General features: G+C 59.8%; 1 protein-coding gene across 7 annotated transcripts in view; it reads right to left on the bottom strand.

Annotated features, from left to right (window-relative positions):
• Positions 1-17,970, bottom strand: part of AXIN1 (axin 1) — a 57,161-nt gene that overhangs the window by 2,011 nt on the left and 37,180 nt on the right. For 3 of the 7 annotated variants that reach the window (XM_070231289.1, XM_070231291.1, XM_070231288.1), the window contains exons 4-8: positions 14,776-14,872; positions 8,480-8,617; positions 6,594-7,123; positions 5,759-5,929; positions 3,535-3,780 (exon numbers count right to left, since the gene is read on the bottom strand). In XM_070231289.1, coding sequence (XP_070087390.1) covers positions 3,535-3,780; positions 5,759-5,929; positions 6,594-7,123; positions 8,480-8,617; positions 14,776-14,872 — 1,182 coding nt within the window. Of the gene's footprint in view, positions 1-1,304; positions 1,413-1,569; positions 3,781-5,758; positions 5,930-6,593; positions 7,124-8,479; positions 8,618-14,775; positions 14,873-17,970 lie in introns of all 7 variants that reach the window. The other 4 variants (XR_011424427.1, XR_011424428.1, XM_070231287.1 and 1 more) reach the window with 2 other exon arrangements.

Here is a 17,970-nt window from a genome sequence, read left to right as displayed (position 1 = left end):
GCCTTGGACTCCCCAGTGACTGAGGAGGCAGGGCTGCAGGAGCAAGCCGTGCCACGTTCAGACAACCACATCAGCATGGGCCCGATGCCCGGCCCAGCCACACAGCCGCATCCAGCCCCCTGGGGGCCTCACCCCTCGCAACATCTCAACCCAGGGCCCAGCCCCGCACCAGCCTGCTCTACACAGAAACAGCACAGATATCAGTTCATTGCCTGCCTGCCCCGTGCCCAGCCACTGCCTCAGCTCGCCCCCCACCCTCCTTCACGTGTGGTGAGGCCCCAGGGCTCCATGGCCTGAGCTGGCTGGTGGGCGGCACCCCAACCCCGACCACACACAAATGGGCGAGCAGGCTTCCCGGGGCCGGAGCCCACGGTGGGTCCCTCCACTGGGCTTCTTAAGCTGCCAGGCCACCGGACCAACACAGCCCACTTCCGTCGGGGCCACCCTGCGTGCATCCTAGCAAGGCCTCAGACCCCAAAGCTTCAGAAACACCTGAAGGCCAGTATGGACAGAGAACCAAGACGGGTCTTGACATGGACCTCTCCACAAGAGAGCTTGTCCAAGACCAGGGGCAGCGGTCGGCCAGGCTTCTGGAGTGGGTTGTGAGGCCGCACCCTCTCCTGTCCAGCTGGGTGGGACCCTTATCCTGAGGGGTGCCGGGCAGCCACGCTGCATCTGGGATGACAGGCAGCACCCCGTCTCCTAGCGCCACTCGTCCCCATGTGACGCACCAGCCAGACGTGCTAAGTGCTGTCTGGGGTGACTACGCAGGCTGAAGGGCCCCTTCTGCTCTGTCTGGAGCAAAAGTAGAGGGATGGGGCGGCCAGCACTGCCTACACAAGGCTGACGGGTCCCCAACACCCACCCTGCTCCTGGTGAGCCTGGGGAGTGGAACACAGAGCTCTGATCCCCGTGTCACCCACACAAGCACTGGCACGCGCACCAACGGAGCTGACGCCTCCAGCACGCCAGGGGGACTGCGGCTGCAACCCCAACCCTGTCAGTGAGCCAGTCTCAGCTCAGCGAGGCCCGAGGCCTGGCTGGGAAGCTCAGGAAACTCAAGGCGGGCAGGGTCGCGTGGTCAGAGCAAAGGAGGCAGAGTGACTGCCTCTGTGGCCTGTGGGTCATCTGTCACCACGTGGAGGTCAGCGCCTCCTGAGACGGAGACGGAAAGGAACGGCTTGCAGGCCTGGCTCTTCCAGTGTGCTGCCCAAGCTCCCATCCTGGGAACAGTGCTCCACGCAGGACCTGGCCCGCGACACGGGTGGGCGGGCGGTCCCGGGAAGATCCCCGGGGGCACGTACTCTGTCTCGGAGAGCTCCAGGTCGGACACCGCTGGCACCACGCTCAGCACGGGCGTGCACGCTGGCCTGGCGCAGGAGCGCCCCCGCTGGATGACCTCCTGCACATACCTAGGGAACAACCGCGTCAGTGAGCGCACGCCCAGCGGGCTCCACCAGCGCTCCGCGTGACAGCGGGTGACAGGCAGGCAGACGGAGCAGGGGCTCCCCAAGAGGCTCCATCACCACAAACGAGGCTCCCACGGTGTGGGACAGACGGCACACCAACCCTCCTCGGAGCGCGGAGCACAGGGCTGACTCGAGCACCAAGGGCTCTGTCAGGACCAGTCAGAACGGCTGTGGCTTTAGCGGATCCGGAGTTCCCAGAGTCCTCATCTGGTCACAGAGCCCTTGGGTTCCCAGGAAGAACTTTGGGGAAGCGCTGATCTGCGGCATGGGGATCTCGTCACTTCGTCCACCCTGAGAAGAGCTTCCAGAGAGAGTCTGCCCCTCGCCTCCTCTCTGTGGGTGCGGCTCTGCCCGCTCAGCGCTCCGACGTGGATTCGGGTGCTGGAGCCTGACCACTGCCACATCCGAAGCAGCTGGGGAGGCCTGTCCTGGGGCTCGCTGCCCAGCAACTGCTCTCCAAGGCTGTCCACCTCCAGGCATGATTCTGTGTGGCCCTGATGATGACCTCTACTTTGGCCGGCCTGGCAGGGGTCACCCATGAGGGGCTCAGGGAGGGCCCGCACCCCTACTGGGCCTCCAGACCTCTGCTCGGTCTGCAGCCATTCACAAAAGGCCATGAGCCCCGACTGACAACACGCGGAGACACCACAGCCACCAGCTGAGACCCCAGCAGGAGGCTCGCACCCCGAACACGCAGCACAGAGGCCGTGTGGCTCCACTCGTGTCACCGGCGAGAAAGACGCCACCCTGCTAACCTGCAGAAAAGAAGACGCAAGCCCTGCCCCCGAGTTGGGCGGCGACGACCCCAGGAAGCCCAGCAGGTGGTCTGCGCAGCAGGAGGCGGCCTCTCGCTGCCCCGGCTGCCTCCGGGTCACAGGCCTGACAGACGGGAGCGCGTCCCCCAGTATGAGGCAAGATCTACTGCCCAGAGATGACTCTGCTGACTGACCAGGATCGTGGCGTGACACAGCTGGCCGCAAATGTGGTCGCCTCGATGACCCGGGGGACACATTCTGGCTTCCGGCTGCGCCGACGAGATGGACACAGGGGACGGTCTGCACCCTGACCCCGGATCCCCCAGAGCAGGGCCGCCCCACACACAGTGAGGCCAACAGTAAGGGGAGTCGAACCCCAGATGCCCAGCTGACTGAAAACTGGGCAAGGGAGCCAGTAACAGCGGAGGCAAACCGTGGCCATTGTGGATCCCCAGCTCTGGGGGAGAAATACAGCTTTCAGGCCCCTCACAGAGACCCTGATCCACCTGGGAATTTGAAGGAACCAGTACGTCCGGGGAAATTGACCTCAAGGCCCTGGAAGACCTGGGACAGCCACATTCCGGCCTTGAGAGAAGCTGCCACCACAAAGGGGAGGGCTCCCCACTCCCTGGAGAAGAGAACGGGGCCTGGTGTGCAGCCACGGCGACAGCGGGTTGACGTTCTAGCCCTCAAGGCCCAGGAGAGCGAATGAAGAGCGGCTGTGGGCCCGGGGCCCCAGAGAAGAGTCTACACGAATCTCAGCACCGTCTACCTCCACCCAGCCAATGACACGCTCGGGGCTCCTCGAAGGGTGGCTGTGCAGGGAGGCGGCCGGATCCCCGCCCTGAGCTCAGCCTGCACAGCAGCCAGTGCAACCGACTGTGTGACCTCCCGCACTTCTACATCGCGACGGGCCCCGGGGTGAGTACACACTCAGAGCAGAGCGGGCACGGTCAGAGGGAGGGGCCCTGTCCTTCCCCAGGACAGAGTGGTGACCAGCTGCCCTCCCAGCCCTGATCACACAACAGGGCCACCTGTCACGCCCTAGGTGGCCCTCGACAAAAGGAAGAAGCCAGTACTGCCAGGGGGTGGGTGCCCAGCATGGCCCACCTGTCCCCGCTTGCCGGCTCTCTCCTCCTCCCCCTGCCCCATACCTCTGCTTCGAGGGGAGCTTGCCGGCTCTCTCCTCCTCCCCCTGCCCCGTACCTCTGCTTCGAGGGGAGCTTGCCGGCTCTCTCCTCCTCCCCCTGCCCCGTACCTCTGCTTCGAGGGGAGCTTGCCGGCTCTCTCCTCCTCCCCCTGCCCCGTACCTCTGCTTCGAGGGGAGCTTGCTGGCTCTCTTCTCTTCCTCCTCCAGGCGCCTGCGGGCCTCCTCCAGCTGGGTCAGAGGGTTGGGGGCTGGGTTGGGCGGCATGGTAGGGTCTTGAATGAAGAGATGAGAGGGCTGGACGGAGTTCCGGAGCTGAGCGCTGACCCAGGGGTGCACGGCCCCCGGACGCTCGATGGACAGGGGCCTGGAGCTCTCATGCCCCTGCTGCTTCTTTGTCCCGGAAGATCTGCGGGAGTAAGAGCACCAGCTGTGGCACCATTGGCAATCCTGGGCCCTGGGCAGTGCCGGGAGGGGGGGCAGGGCCGGCAGAGGTGGTGTGGCCCTGACCCCCAGGCGCTGGGCAGCAGTGCCCTTGTGCCCCTGGCCACCGAAGGCCACGTGAACCTCTGCATTTCCTCCTGTGCCACATAAACAAACATCCCTTTCTCACACTTTTTTCTCTGTAACTTATTTTTAACAGGTTTACTGAAATATAAATCATATCCTAAATAAAGACCTTTTTTAAGAAAAAGTTTTCAGTGCTTTTTAAAAAATATTTTAATGTTAAAATAGATGCTCTTTGTGAAAAACCTGAAACACACAGGAAACTTACAGAAAAAAGATAAATAATCCATAATTTCACAGCTTAGAAACAATCACTCTCAGTATACTGGTTATTTCCTTCCCCCACAGAAACATTTACCGTCATTGGCGTAATTCTAAACGTATAATTTTCCCTCAACATGATAAATGCCTTTCCCCCATTATCGGACACAGAGGGCGCGTTCACACCCATGCACGTGCCGCCACGACCAGCAGACGAGGTCGTGTGAAAACAGCCACCTCACTGCACTGTGGCAGAGGGATCAGGCAGGGGGCTCGGCACCAGGAGCAGATGAGGGTCCCCAACAAGAGCACCTGGGCAGTGGGTCGGGCCAGCGCCCTCGTGACGCAGAACTGCCCAAGGGAAGGACCTGGGGGAGGTGGGGTCCTCCCACTAGGTGGCCACAGAGAGACATCAGCCGGGGCCCACCTCCCCGGCCCAGCCCACCTGCCTTAGGTAAGAACAACAAGGGCCAAGGCCCCATGGCCCGGGGCTCCGGGGAGGTCACCGAGGGCCTGGTGGGGACACCAAGGTGCCAGCATTTAAAACAGCCTATCCCAACGGCAGGAGCACCCTCCCCCTCCCCCCAGGAGGCTGTTTCCAGACACGCCTCTTACTTGTCAACCACAAACCCTTCATTTGGGGTTGGGGGTGGGCAGGACAGACTCATTCCTTGTGAAAACCCACAAAAGAGAGAAATCTAGAGAAGCCGAGAATCCACCCCATCCCAATAGAGAGGACAAGCTTTGTGATTGCAAAGGGGTCTGGACACCGGCGGGGGGCTCATTCCTAAGACCACGTGGACACAGGACTCAGGGACCCCGAGTCGCCACTCAGGACGGCGAGGCAGGTGTCATCTCCTTCGCACACGCACACGCAGCCCTCCTCATTGCAGCCAAGGCAGGCCGAGGTCGGGGAAGTCTGAGACCAAGGAAGGAGGGCCAGCCTGCACACTGACGGGCAGATCCCACCTGCTCCAGCCCTGCCACCTGCTCAGGTGTGACCTGCCCTGTCTGAGCCAGGCCCAGATGGACCCGCCCATGTGGGGTGGCAAGGGTATTTCCGGGGCCCAGCTCCACACCCCCCAGAGCAGCCTCTGGCCCCGTGGGGTTGACGTCGAGGTCGGAGGGATGAGGACTAAGTGAGAACCTTCCCCACCGACCCCGGGGGACGGCCACGTGCAAACAGCCTCTTCCTGCGGGCTCTGTCTGCAGTGACAATCGGGCGCCTGCCTAACTTCCCCAGCGACTCGGGTCATTGTCACATGGCAGCATCACATTCCAGAAATAGTCCCAAGAGCAGCCGTGTGACAGCAGCGCCCTCCTCAGCAAGTGGGGCTGCAGGGAGAGGAGCTCGCGGACAGGGGTGCAGTGACCCCGCGCTGGCCTCACAAGCAGGCCCAGGACACTGAAGGCCCATCACAGGCCCACACAGGGGTGGCGTTAGCGAGCTCAGGCAGCGATGGATGGGAGCTGACGCTGTGGAATTCACGCCTAAACCGTGGGTGGTCTGCAGTAAGACGGCGGGTGGGGCCACAACACAGCTGCGCAGACACTGGCCAAGCAGTTCCAGGGGCTGGCAAGTCATCTGCGCACGCCTGCACCCACGCCCCAGGACTCACCCGTGGCCCGCCTTCCTGTGCCTGCTGATCTCCTTCTCCCCCTCGATGATCCACTGCATGATCTTCTGGTTCTTCTCCGCGTCCTCTGAGGGGCCTGGTGCCTCGGCCCCCATGCTCTTCCCTGACTCGGCCTTCTTGGTGTTTCTTTTGCAGGTGGTGCCCGCCTTCCCGCTGTAAGAGTAAGACCTGGGCGTCACCGGCTGACTTCACCCGGCCCGTCACTGGACAGCTGGCCGCTGGCGCTCTGCACCCCGAAAGCTGGCAGGAAAAGGGCCTGGAAGGGCCCCTGCTCCCTGAACACGGGGGCCCTGACGGAGCGGGACATGCCAGTGGCCTCTGCCCGTTCTGCAGGGTTGTCTGGGCTGTTTCAGGCCATCCCCAGGGCAGGAAGGGAAGGGGGCACCCCGGCCACACCAGCTGGGAGGGCCGGGGCTCGGGCAGGCTGCAGGGCTTGTCCTCGCCCTGCCCAGGCCAGATCACCAGCCCAGCGGCAGCACCAGGATCTGGCCACCCCTCCTCACCAGACACCTCCCTCTGACTCGGGCACATCTTTATCCAACCACATCTCAAGGCCAAAGCCCCAGCCAGCCCAGCGCCCAGGCCTGGCGCCCGAGCTCTTGCCCACCACACACCCGCAGTCTCTATGGCTGACCTTGTTTAATGACCTTTAAAGGGGAATTCTGGCCTAGGAAACCAGGAAAAAATACACAGGAGACACGGCCTCTTGCAGCGGCCCCTTCCCCCCTGGGAAGACAGGCCCCACTGTCACGGGCCCAGGATGAAGAAGCCACAGCCCTGATCTCAAGGCGCAGCTCGGGCCGCTGCGGATGCTCACCTGTAGGTCAGGCCGTCGCTGGTGATATGGGCAGCGCCCACACTCTCGGAGTGGCTGCGGGGTTTGGCCGTGTGGCCATGCTGCTCCAGGGCCCACGAGAAGCTGCTCTGGACCCGGCGGGCAGCCTCGGCCTCGGCCTGCTCTTTGGGCCTGGCCAAGCCGTGGTGGCCATGGTGGTGGCTGTGCCTGTGGAGATGCAGGCCGGCGGCGTCCAGCTTCGCCCCCGACTTGAGTGCGTGCTTACCGTGCCCGGGAGCTATGCCCCCCAGCACCCCTGGCACCTTGGGCACGTGTACGCTGTCAGGGGAACGGTGGCCGGGCCCCGGGGACTGGCAGCCAGGCGTCCTCATGACCCGCTGCACGTGCTCGTCCAGGATGCTCTCGGGGTTCTCCTCGTGCGCATCCCGCAGCCCGGTGCAGCCCATGTCCGCATAGCGGGGCGGGAAGTGGTGCCAGGCTGGGGCAGAAGGCAGCTTGTGACTGGCTCCTGGGGGGCCACAGGACACGTCGCCGTCCTCACCTTCTTCCTCCTGTGGGGACAAGGCCACACGTCACCTCCTGGCACCAGCCATACCGTGCAGACTTCACACTCGGGGAACCAGAAGAGCCAGGAGCTGGGAAATTCTGTGCCCTGGGGTCAGGAGCCCGGGGTGAGGCCGTGCCAGCAGAGGTCTGAGGAGCCACCCACCTCCCACACGGCCCCTGGGGCCTTTTCTGTCCCTGCTGATCCCCGAGCGAGCACGGCGCGCAGGACGGGGCACAGACGGATGAGGACGGGGAACCCAGCGAGAGTGGACGGGCAGGTGGCCGCTGTGCGGCTCGCACCAGTGGCTCAGGGAGGGCCCCAGGGAGCTGCTCAGAGACCCCTGCAGCCACTGAGCCTTCTTTTATGTTTCTCAATAAAGATTTTTGTTTTCTTCAGTTGTTTTCTTCTATTCCTCAATTTTATTGCCTTATTTCTCATTATATTTTCAAAGGAAATAGTCCCTTGTATGGAAGAACTCTTGTTTTTTGCTTATCTCACTACGTGTTTCTTGGTAAGTTCTCACAGTAAACTACCTGAATTTCATTTGATTCTCTAAGAATTTATGCAACTGTATCTGTAACCTTAAACATTTGATCACTTTTACTCCAAAAGATATATCTCGTATTTATTTTCTCATCCTACTGAATTGTCGAAACAGAATAATGAGTAAATTTGGTAATAACTGAAAAGAATGGGGAACCAGCTACTCCTAGATTTTAGCAGAAACAAATCTCCAGAAGTTTCCCATGAGGTTCTCACAAACACAGAGTACCTGAACACCACAGGACAGTGACCAGCTGCGGGCACTGCAATTGGTGCTCGGGGGGAAAACGGTATCAAAGAGACGGACAGAGAGACGGACGGCGAGAGAAAGGACAGACTGGCGGATGGGGGGTGAACGTGCCCCTTTATGGGCACAGCTCAGAGCTGCCTCAGCAGAGACTCGTACCCCTGGGCTTCTGCCCCCATCCCACGACCCTGTCCCGGCCCGTGCTCTGCAGGGCCGAGGGATGACAGCTGGGCGTCATCTCAGCCCCCTGTCAACTGCCTTCCCACAGAAATGCAAGTAGGAAGCCCAATCCTGGCACCCAAGGGCTGCACGGGGCCAGGAGCTGGGGCCAGGCACTGCTAGTCACGCCCCAGGCCTACACAACACTCCCTGGGAGACAGCACAGGCTGGGGACAAGGAGTGGGGGCTTTGAGGGGGCATGTGTCACAGGAGACAGGGTCAGAGCATGACTAAGCAGGGAGAGGTTAGTCTGGGAGGCCCTGGAGGGAGCTCCTGGGGCCTGACACTGCCCCGAACTCAATCTGGCCGCGGCCAAACCACCAGGGGCCACCCCGACATGGGCCCACTCACCATCCGGACGCGCTTCAGCCGCTCCTCCAGCTTCTCCTCAGCCTCCCGCGTCCGCTGGATGGCCTCCAGGCGGTGGATGAGCTCCGCGGCAAACTTCTGCGGCTCCACGCGGATCTCCTTTGGCATTCGGTAAGTGCGCTGTGAGAAGACACTGCTGATCAGTGGCCCTGGGCAGCTTCGCGCCACCACGCTCTGTGCCAAGGAGGCCCTGGGCCCTTTCTGGGTGAGAGGAAGTATCAGGAAATCCGCATCTGCTGTAAAGCCAGTGTTGCCTTTGTCCCTTTCGCCTGGGAACCGGCCTCGTCGGTGCCCTGTCTCCTCATCAGACTACAGGCCCCCTCGTCCAGCGCTGATCGAGGAGAACGGAGCACCGACACCGTTTCTCTCTAGCCTCCCACAACCACAGACCAGAGACACTGAGCAGGGCAGGCACGCGGTCTCCTGGAGCTGGGTCGTCAGGGCGGTGGCCTGCAGGTCCCATGACTGGGAGGCTCTGATGCCCTGAGCCCAGGGATGCCCTGCACCAAGGGCCTCCCAGCCTGTCCAGAGAAGCGACTGGCCAGGCAAAGACCCAGTGAGGCCCGGGGTCTGGGGCCGAGGCATCTGGGCAGGCAGAGCTGCAAAGACTGCAGAGGAGGGAGGGGCTGAGCTCAGAGCATGGCAGAGACAAGCCTGCAGCACACACAGGACCGGACCAACTTCTCCCTGCAGTGCCCGCCCCGCACACAAGAGGGCAGCAGCCCCCGGCACTCAGGTGTCTGCAGGCCAGGCTGCGGCCTCCTCGGGCTCCGCCACACTGGGCACGGGGAAAACATCAGGGAAAGGCAGGGACACGGAGGACTCCCCTTTTCAGAGAATATAACTCCACAATGTATTTTACAGGAAAACACTGTAACTTTTTCGGGGGAGTGGCTTTATTCTGAAATAATTTCAAATGCAAAACAGTTGCAAGAATAACACAAAGAACTCCTGTTCACCCTTCACCCAGATCCCCCAACTGCTGACTTTTGCCATGTTTACCCTGTCATTGTCTCACACGCAGGCATACAAGCACATGCGCGCACACACGCATGGGCATGCACGCAGACACGCAGGCACATGTGCACACACGCACGCACATTCACAGGCATGTGGGCACATGCACACAGACATGCATGCATGGGTGCACACATACGCACATGGAGACACACAGGCACTGCACACATGCACACAGAGACAGGCACGCACTCCTCTGAGCCAGTAGAGAGACGATGCCTGTTCACCCCTAAGCACCCGAGAGCGTATTAACAAACACCAAGGATGTTCTGGTTCCTGACCACAGGACAACTACCACACATGAAAGAACTGAAACAACACTATTTTAGCAGATCTTATTCCAATTTCACCAGCTGTCCCAACAATGCCCTTTACAGCAAAACGTGTTCTAAACACTTCAGCCACCAAGGTCTGTGCAAGGGTGGCTGCTGCTGTGAGGACAAGGACAGAGGGGGCCCAAGGGAGGAGGGCTGAGGAGGTGCAGGAGGGCAGACGGTGGAGAGGGAGGTGGCCTGCGGACAGGCTGGCACACAGGGGTGCTCTCTGACTCTACGCGTGAGCAAGGCGAAAAGGGAAGACTCGGGGAGGGGGCCTTGAGCGAGGCGCTGCCCCGCCACCCTCCCGCTGGAGGGCTCTGCGCAGCCTCCACTCTGCCCACTCGTTTCTCATCTACAAAACAGGAGTGAAGACTGTGCCTAAGACCTCGGAAACGTGGAAGGTTAGGTAAAAAATCGTGTGAAGGGCTCAGAGACAAACATGCACGTGTGGGGCTGACGCTGACCACGATGGGCTCAGAGGCGGCCGCGGGAACCTATGAGGGGCCTGGAGAGGAAAGGGGGCCGAGGGCAAGCCCAGAACACGGGCCAATGCTTCAGTGGTGGAAAAAGTTGGTGCAGAAGGCCGGGTAGTGCCTAAGGGGCTGGAGTTTGTCCTGGAGCCAAGGAGGCCAGACCCTAGAAGGGGCAGTCAGGGTGTCCAGGCTTCTAAATGATCCCAGAAGAGGAGCCTGAGAGAGAAGGTGGGCGTGGACAGAGAGCCCCAGGGACTGGGCAGCGGGGATGGCCAAGAGGCGAAGACCCTGGAAAGAGTCTTCACCAGTGGGGTGTTTGGACAGACAACAGAGGGCCTGAGGCTGGACTTGCCCTGCCAAGCCCGCTGGCTGGAGAGGCCTGGAGAGCCAGTTTCTCTGGGCACAGTGCTGATGCAGAGTGCCATGACACACACAGGACTGAGAGGGGACAGCCGGATGCCCAGATGGCGAGAGCTCATGGTTCTAACTGGCCGACGGCCCACACAGAGCAAGGGCAAAACGAAAAAAAAATCCCTCCATGAGGCCCAGACACATGGAACCAGGCGACCTGACGACAGGACGCTGGCCGGCTCAGCCCCGGGACGGCCAAGACCTGCCGAGCCAGTCCATCCTAGAAACAGCCTCCAGGCTGCGCAGTTACACTTCTGAAAACAGGAAAACTGCCCAAAGTCACAATTACCAGACTTAGGCGATGGTAACCTTTCTATCTTTGGAGGAAGAAAAAAAACACAAAGGAAAAAATTTAAGTAAATTGAAAATGTGAAACTTCTGCAGAATTATAAAGGCAGAAAAGAGACCCCTCCCTCAGTTGCAAGGATCTGAGGACCAGACACTTCACGACTCCAGGGTCCCCCAAGTGCTGGCACCTCCGTGCCACAGCAGTCACCCACACTGTCCCCCTAAGCTGGCCCCCAAAACCCTGTGGGTCACGCCGCCAGGACCCCTGCATGCGGCAGGCCACTCAGATCCGCTTAGAAATGGCTCCTAGGGGCCAGCCTGGTGGCGCAGCAGTTAAGTTCTCACATTCCGCTTCGGCAGCCCAGGGTTCGCCGGTTCGGATCTGGGTGTGGACATGGCACCACTTGTCAAGCCATGTTGTGGCAGGCGTCCCACATATAAAGTAGAGGAAGATGGGCACAGACGTTAGCTCAGGGCCAGTCTTCCTCAGCAAAAAGAGGAGGACTGGTGGCAGATGTTAGCTCAGGGCTAATCTTCCTCAAAAATAATAATAATAATAATAATAACAAAGAGAAACAGCTCGTAAACAGAACAGAGACTCCAGCAGAGCCTGAGCTACATCCCCAACTCAGGCAACGGAGGAAGGCAGGAGGCCACGGGCCACGCGCGTCCAGCGGGAGCACCACACTCCCTGGACCCGCCTCCGCCCGCCACCACACCTCTGGCCCGACGATGAAGCGAATGTGCACAGGCTCCTGAGGCGGCACGGTCACCGGTCACAGAAGAGACGGCCACTCCCAAGACTCGGCAGCCGCCAGGAGGACGGGAAACAGCATCCCTCCTCGTCTGTGGGACGGGCGTCCACGTGGGATACACGGACGGAACGCCAAGTCTCTTCACTCTGAACTTGAAACCACCATCACTGAGCCAAAGGCTGCACCTTCTGTCCCGGACACATGCTGGGCTGAGCACCAGGCCGCCATCCATGCCTCCCAGCACGGCCACACGGCCGCTCTCCAGGGACCCAGCCTCTCCTCCCAGGCAGAGCTCCGCCCCCTGCGGCCCCACCCTCTCCAAGTCCCGCGCAGCTGCACCCCCCAAAGAAGGCACCTCGAGGCCCCTCCGCTGAGCCTCCAGACACGCCAATGACGATGACAGCCAGGCCTCGGGCACCAAGAAGCTCCCACGCTGCAGAGAAGCAGGCCACCGAGAGCTTCTCCTCTCGCCAGGCCCTGGGAACAAAGGCCAGGCAGTGGTGGAGCTGTGCCCCCTCGGTGCTCGCTGCCTCACTGTGCCCAGGCCACTTGGGCCTCAGCCCATCCCCCTGAACGTGCACACAGCTCAAAAAGCATTGGCTCATTAAACCTCCCCTGGCCAGCACTCAGGACTCAGAAACCACCGGGTTCTCTCTGGAACACACAGCACCTCCTGCTTTCACTGAAGGTCTAGCCAGGGCCAGGCCTGATCTGAGTGCTGCACCTGCAGCTCCTCTCAGCGACCATGCGACGGCCCAGAGATCATGCCGGGTGGCCTGCCAGGCTATGGACTGTCCACCCAGTGGTCAGGCCAGGTTCTCACCAGTGCCCACCGCCTCTCTCAGCTCCAATTCCCACCGACAGTTAGTTGAGATCTTCCAGAACCCGAGGACACCTAGCTTTTCTTCATCCTGGAACACTCTCCCAGCGGCACCCCTGACTCTTGCCTCCCCCCAGCTGTCATACCCTCCTCTCTGTGGCACATCTGAGAAGTCTTTCCAGGTCTGTTCTCCAGCTCGCCAATTTGCACTTTAGGTTTTGCCTAATATTCTGTTTATCGAATTATAACAATTTTACTTTGGAAAACCCTTAAACTTGCAGAAAAGTTGCAAGAATGATACAAAGAAGCTTTTTCCAAATCTTTTGAGAGGAAGTTGCCTACCTGATGCCCCATCATGCAGAATTTGTTGGCATGTCTCCCACACATGAGGACTTTCTGACACAAGCACCCCCAGGCCCTGAAGCCCCACGGTGGCTCAGCTGGGCTGTCTCTCAGGCCACCTTCCGTCTGGACCAAGCCTCAGTCTTACCTGGACTTCCATGACCCCTAGACTTTTGAAAATCACAAGCCAGTTCTTATATAGCACGGCCCTCAACTTGGGCCATGTTCTGGTGACATTCCCGGCAGGAGGCCCCCCGGGGGTGCCAGGCCCTTCTCACTGTCTTAGCAGGGCCAACATCCGTCTGTCCTGTCGCTGACGACAGCCCCTGACCACTGACCCAGGAGGGCCTGCAGGCAGTCCCCTGAAGTTGCTTTCCCTACTGTGAGTCAGTATTTTGCGAGGGGCTATCTGGGACAACGTAAATATCCTGTTCCTCGTCAAACACCTAGGTCACTGGTTATGTCAGTGTAGACAGAGGAATTCTGACCTTACTGCCACTAACTTGGATGTTCTTACTGTCTGGGGGACAGGAGCCCTTGTGAGTGGCTCCTGTGTCGCAAAAAGCGAGAGAGTGAGGGACACAGGAGCCAGGCTCCCTTCTGCTTCCCCTGCTCAGCCCTGGTCCTGAGTGTGAGTGTACACCAAGCAGAGCTGAACAGCCATGTGCATCACTGCAAAGCAAGGCGGAGATGTGTGCAGTCCCCTGCCTAGGCCGGGGCCCAGACAGCTCCAGGTCATACAAGCCAGACTGGGTGTTTCCTGGGAGGTCACCTGCAGCATGCACACACGTGCAGGCACACATGTGCACACATATGTGTACACACACACTACCCACAGCGCCTTCCACTTGTCCCTAAGGAGACACCATCAGTGTCTCGTTCAGGCCAAATCTGTGTCAAGGGTTGACTGGGAGGTGACAAAATGCTCAACCATCCTTTTCTTAGAAGTGACAACAAACCAACATCCTTTCTTCTCAGTCATAAACAATCACTTTTCTTATTTGGAAATTCAAGTATCTGCAGAGAAGCTAAAAGACTAACCAAGGCATCCCGATTAGGGTGGGTGCTACCCTGCAAAGAAACTGCAAATGAATGGCGTCACCCTCGGAGGCTGCAGGCCCATCGGGTGAAGACCCCCTCGTAGGCTTCCACTCTCCCTCTGCAAGTCCTTCCCATTAGAGTCCCTGTGTTCCACATGCTCATCTACAAAGGAGCTCTGTGCAGGCGGAGGGAGGCAGGCTGTGCTCGCCCGCTCCACACTGGGCTCTGAGAAGCCCCCAGTGCCCACAATCGGGAGAACCACCGTCATCTTATTATCTTTATCCAGGAGTCAAAGCTTTGAAGTCAGGATGACCACGTGATGACTGCCACCGTTCAGCCCCCAAGAGGCCGACGCCTCGTTTCATCTTAAATGAGCAGTGCTCACTTGAAGAACAAGGTAACCTGAGATCGGGGGCACCAAGGGGCGCCTACAGGCTTTCTGATAGAGCTGCAGTCAGGTGGCCTGTGCAGGAGCCCAGCCTGGGCACAGAGCCGGCAACGGAGGCTCAGAGCCGCTCGCCCACCTAGAGGAGAAGCATCTTGCTAACACGGTGGGCAAAGACCAAATGGTGGGTGCTGGGTGAGGGCACTCCTGCTCTTCTGAACCAATGCGTGGGCCAGGCCAGTAAGCCACTGGCCCCACACTCGGCCTGGACGCGAGCCAAGCTCACAGGAGGCCAGGCCAGGACCTTTCCCACCTGCCGGTGCCACAGCTGCCAGTCAGGGTGGGGAGAACGGATGGGCACAGGTCCAAGAGGACTGGTGAGCCCCGAACTTGGCGACGAGGAGCACGAGGCCACACGGCCGGACTTACGGGAATGTGAGGTAGAGGCACCCGCCCATTGACCTGGACGCTCTCCTGCATCTCCCGGCGGTGCTGCTTGCGGATCCTGTACGGAGGGACTCCATCCCTGTCAGAGAGAGAGCCTGGCGTGAGCACAATGAACAGCTCCACAAAGCTTCGCTGTGCTGGCTTCACCCACAGCAGGGCCCACACAGCCTGTTCTTCTTAGTCCCAAGAGCTAAGAATGGTTTTTACGTTTTTAAAGTAGAGAAGGAATATGTGACAGAGACCGTATGTGGCCACAAAGCCTAAAATATTTACTACTGGCCCTTTACAGAAAAGGCTGGCCGACTCCTGCTTTATCGTGGCGGGGGACGCGCTGTGCCTCGCTGGGCGGGGGCTCTAGATGGACCGGGAGCACTGGAGGACTACGAAGTGGGTGGCCAGGACCACCGAGACCCCATGGAAAGAGATTCCAAGACTCCATCGTGCCGCCTCCTTCCAGGGTGAACTGGCAGAGCAGTGTAACCTCTCTGAGGGAGGCTCCAATTAGATCTCTTGACGTAAGTTTTAGTTACGAACCCTTCTGAAGGTTATGACAAACATCTAAAGAAAATTATACATTGTCTTTAATATAAGTAAATGCGCTTACTTAAGACGGATGCCAGATTTAACACAAAATTCACCCCACAGATGCAGTCCCTAAAAACTCTCTAGTCCTCTCCCCACTCTTCAAGAGCTACCCTGGGGAGCGCAGCAGCTAAGAGGAGCAGCGCCACCCAAAGACGCCTGCCAGGGCAAGACACCCAGAGAGTGGCTTCCCTTCTCAGTGAAGGACTCGGGAGGGGGCCACCGCCTCCGACGGCTAAAAAGGAGGGTCTCTGAGCGTCCAGCTATGGAAGGACCACGGCCTCCCCGTCCTCCAGCGGTGCGGTGGAGATCCACATCAGGACTCCTGGCCACTCGCCTCCTTCCCCAGCATGCCCAGGGGGTGGGGCGCGTCGCAGGGGCCGGGGTGCTGCCAGAGCAGTGCTGCTCTCACTCAACAGCAGGATGCACACACAGCCGCAACCATTCTGTCCTGGCTGTGTTAACTGCTGGATGGCGCAGCGCAGCCACCACCGTGCCCCTTGGTGCCCAGCCCATGTCCTAGTCAGCCGTACACCACCAGCCTGGCAGCTCCGTCAGCAGGCCGGGCTGCAATGTCCTTCTCTTAAGACCACAGGCCTCAGAGCCCCAGTCTGGATGGAAAGGGCGCGCTCTGCTTCAGAGCAGGGGTGAGAGGGGCTGTGACGGCCTCTCCCTCCTGTCGCTACCCCAGTACCCTGCTGTCAGGGCGCCAACGGGTGCTGCCGTGCAGCTGGCTCAGCGACCCAGGGGGGCAGGGGCCATCGAGGGGACAGGCATCAAGAACAAGTGAGTCACTCACATTTAAAACGTCTCTACCTGCCCCTGGGTTTGTCACATGCCCCTGAGCCAGGGTCGGGTCCACAGTCACAGACCACTAGGCCAGCCCATGCTTCTGTCGCGCAGGGGAGGCACTGCATGTAGCTGCCCCCCAAGAAATAGTGCAGACGAAACACGCCATCGCGTCTTCTGCCTCTGATACATGTTCAAATATCTGTCACAACTTGACATTCTCAATTCTTGACTATTCCTACATTTCTGAGTCTCAGTGTAAACCAAGATGAACAGAATATCAGGAAAAAACTCTATTTTTAAAATTTTAGATCTTCCCTTTAGCAAACATATGTCCTTTCCTTGGAGAGAATTAAGAGACTTCGAGAAAACTGCTTGGGCAGATTAATTTTCATCATAGTAACAGAGTTTCAGGGAAGAGGAAAACCAGATGCTACAAATGCACAATCTTATGCTGCCAGCTGCTCGTGGGGACTCTGGGGGACTGGAGGGGCTGTGTGGGCTGCGTGGGGCTACGGGGGGGCTGCGGGGGGCTACGGGGGCGCTGTGTGGGGCTGCGTGGGGCTGCGTGGGGCTGTGTGGGGCTGCGGGGGGCTGCGTGGGGCTGCGTGGGGCTGCGTGGGGCCATGTGGGGCCGTGTAGAGCTGAGTGGGGCAGTGTGGGGCTGCAGGGGTGCTGTGTAGGGCTGTGGGGGCTGTGTGGGCTGTGTGGGGCTGTGTGGGACTGTGGGGGCTGTGTGGGGCTGAGTGGGGCTGAGTGGGGCTGAGTGGGGCTGCGTGGGGCTGTGTGGGGCTGCGGGGGGCTGTGTGGGGCTGCGGGGGGCTGCGGGGGGCTGTGTGGGGCTGTGTGGGGCTGCATGGGGCTGTGTGGGGCCACGTGGGGCCGTGTAGAGCTGAGTGGGGCAGTGTGGGGCTGCAGGGGTGCTGTGTAGGGCTGCTGGGGCTGTGGGGGCTGTGTGGGGCTGAGTGGGGCTGAGTGGGGCTGAGTGGGGCTGAGTGGGGCTGTGTGGGGCTGTGTGGGGCTGAGTGGGGCTGAGTGGGGCTGAGTGGGGCTGAGTGGGGCTGTGTGGGGCTGTGTGGGGCTGTGTGGGGCTGTGTGGGGCTGTGTGGGGCTGAGTGGGGCTGTGTGGGCTACAAGTGTTTTACATGACACTTTATAGTCATGGCAGATACTGTTTGAAAATATTCAAATTTCAAACAAGAAGTTGCTGAAAACATGTGAACATTTTATCTTGAAGATTCAGACTAAAGGAGAATGAAATGATCAACAAGAAACACCCCGACAGAAGCCCGACCTGCAGGGGCAGAGCCGCCCAGTGAGGTCACCACCGTGTGGTCACTGCAGGGGAGAGAGCCCAAGCTGCACTGTGACAGGGCTGGCCACCGGCTCAGAACAGCTGTGAGAGGCTGTCCGGTGCTCCACGTCAGGTGCTGGAAGACGCTTAACAACAGAGCAAAAGAAAGGGGCAACTATAGAGACAGCATATCAAGGGGGACAGCGAGTCAAAAACATGTCCACCGACAAAAACAAGGGTTTAGGAGCCCTGTTCTTCTTTCTTATTTAAACCTATCTGACTCCCAAACTCTTCGCATGAAGAGACAAGCCGAGTGGGGAGAAGTCCCTGGTGACCAGCTGGCAGCTGATGCCCCACCACTAGGCGTCCCAGCCGGGCCCACCGGCCTCGTGGGCAAAAGACATCTGCTGTCACTGTCGGCAGACTCACTCCTGCTCATCATCACAGCCAAAGGCTTCCTTTCTGCCCTGACACTGATGGAAGGCACCCAAGGGTCGGCCCCGGCCCCCGGC

Source organism: Equus caballus, chromosome 13 (genome assembly GCF_041296265.1).
Source record: "Equus caballus isolate H_3958 breed thoroughbred chromosome 13, TB-T2T, whole genome shotgun sequence".
Lineage (NCBI taxonomy): Eukaryota > Metazoa > Chordata > Mammalia > Perissodactyla > Equidae > Equus > Equus caballus.
Note: the sequence above shows the minus strand (reverse complement) of the source record. Positions and strands in the feature narration are given on the sequence as shown.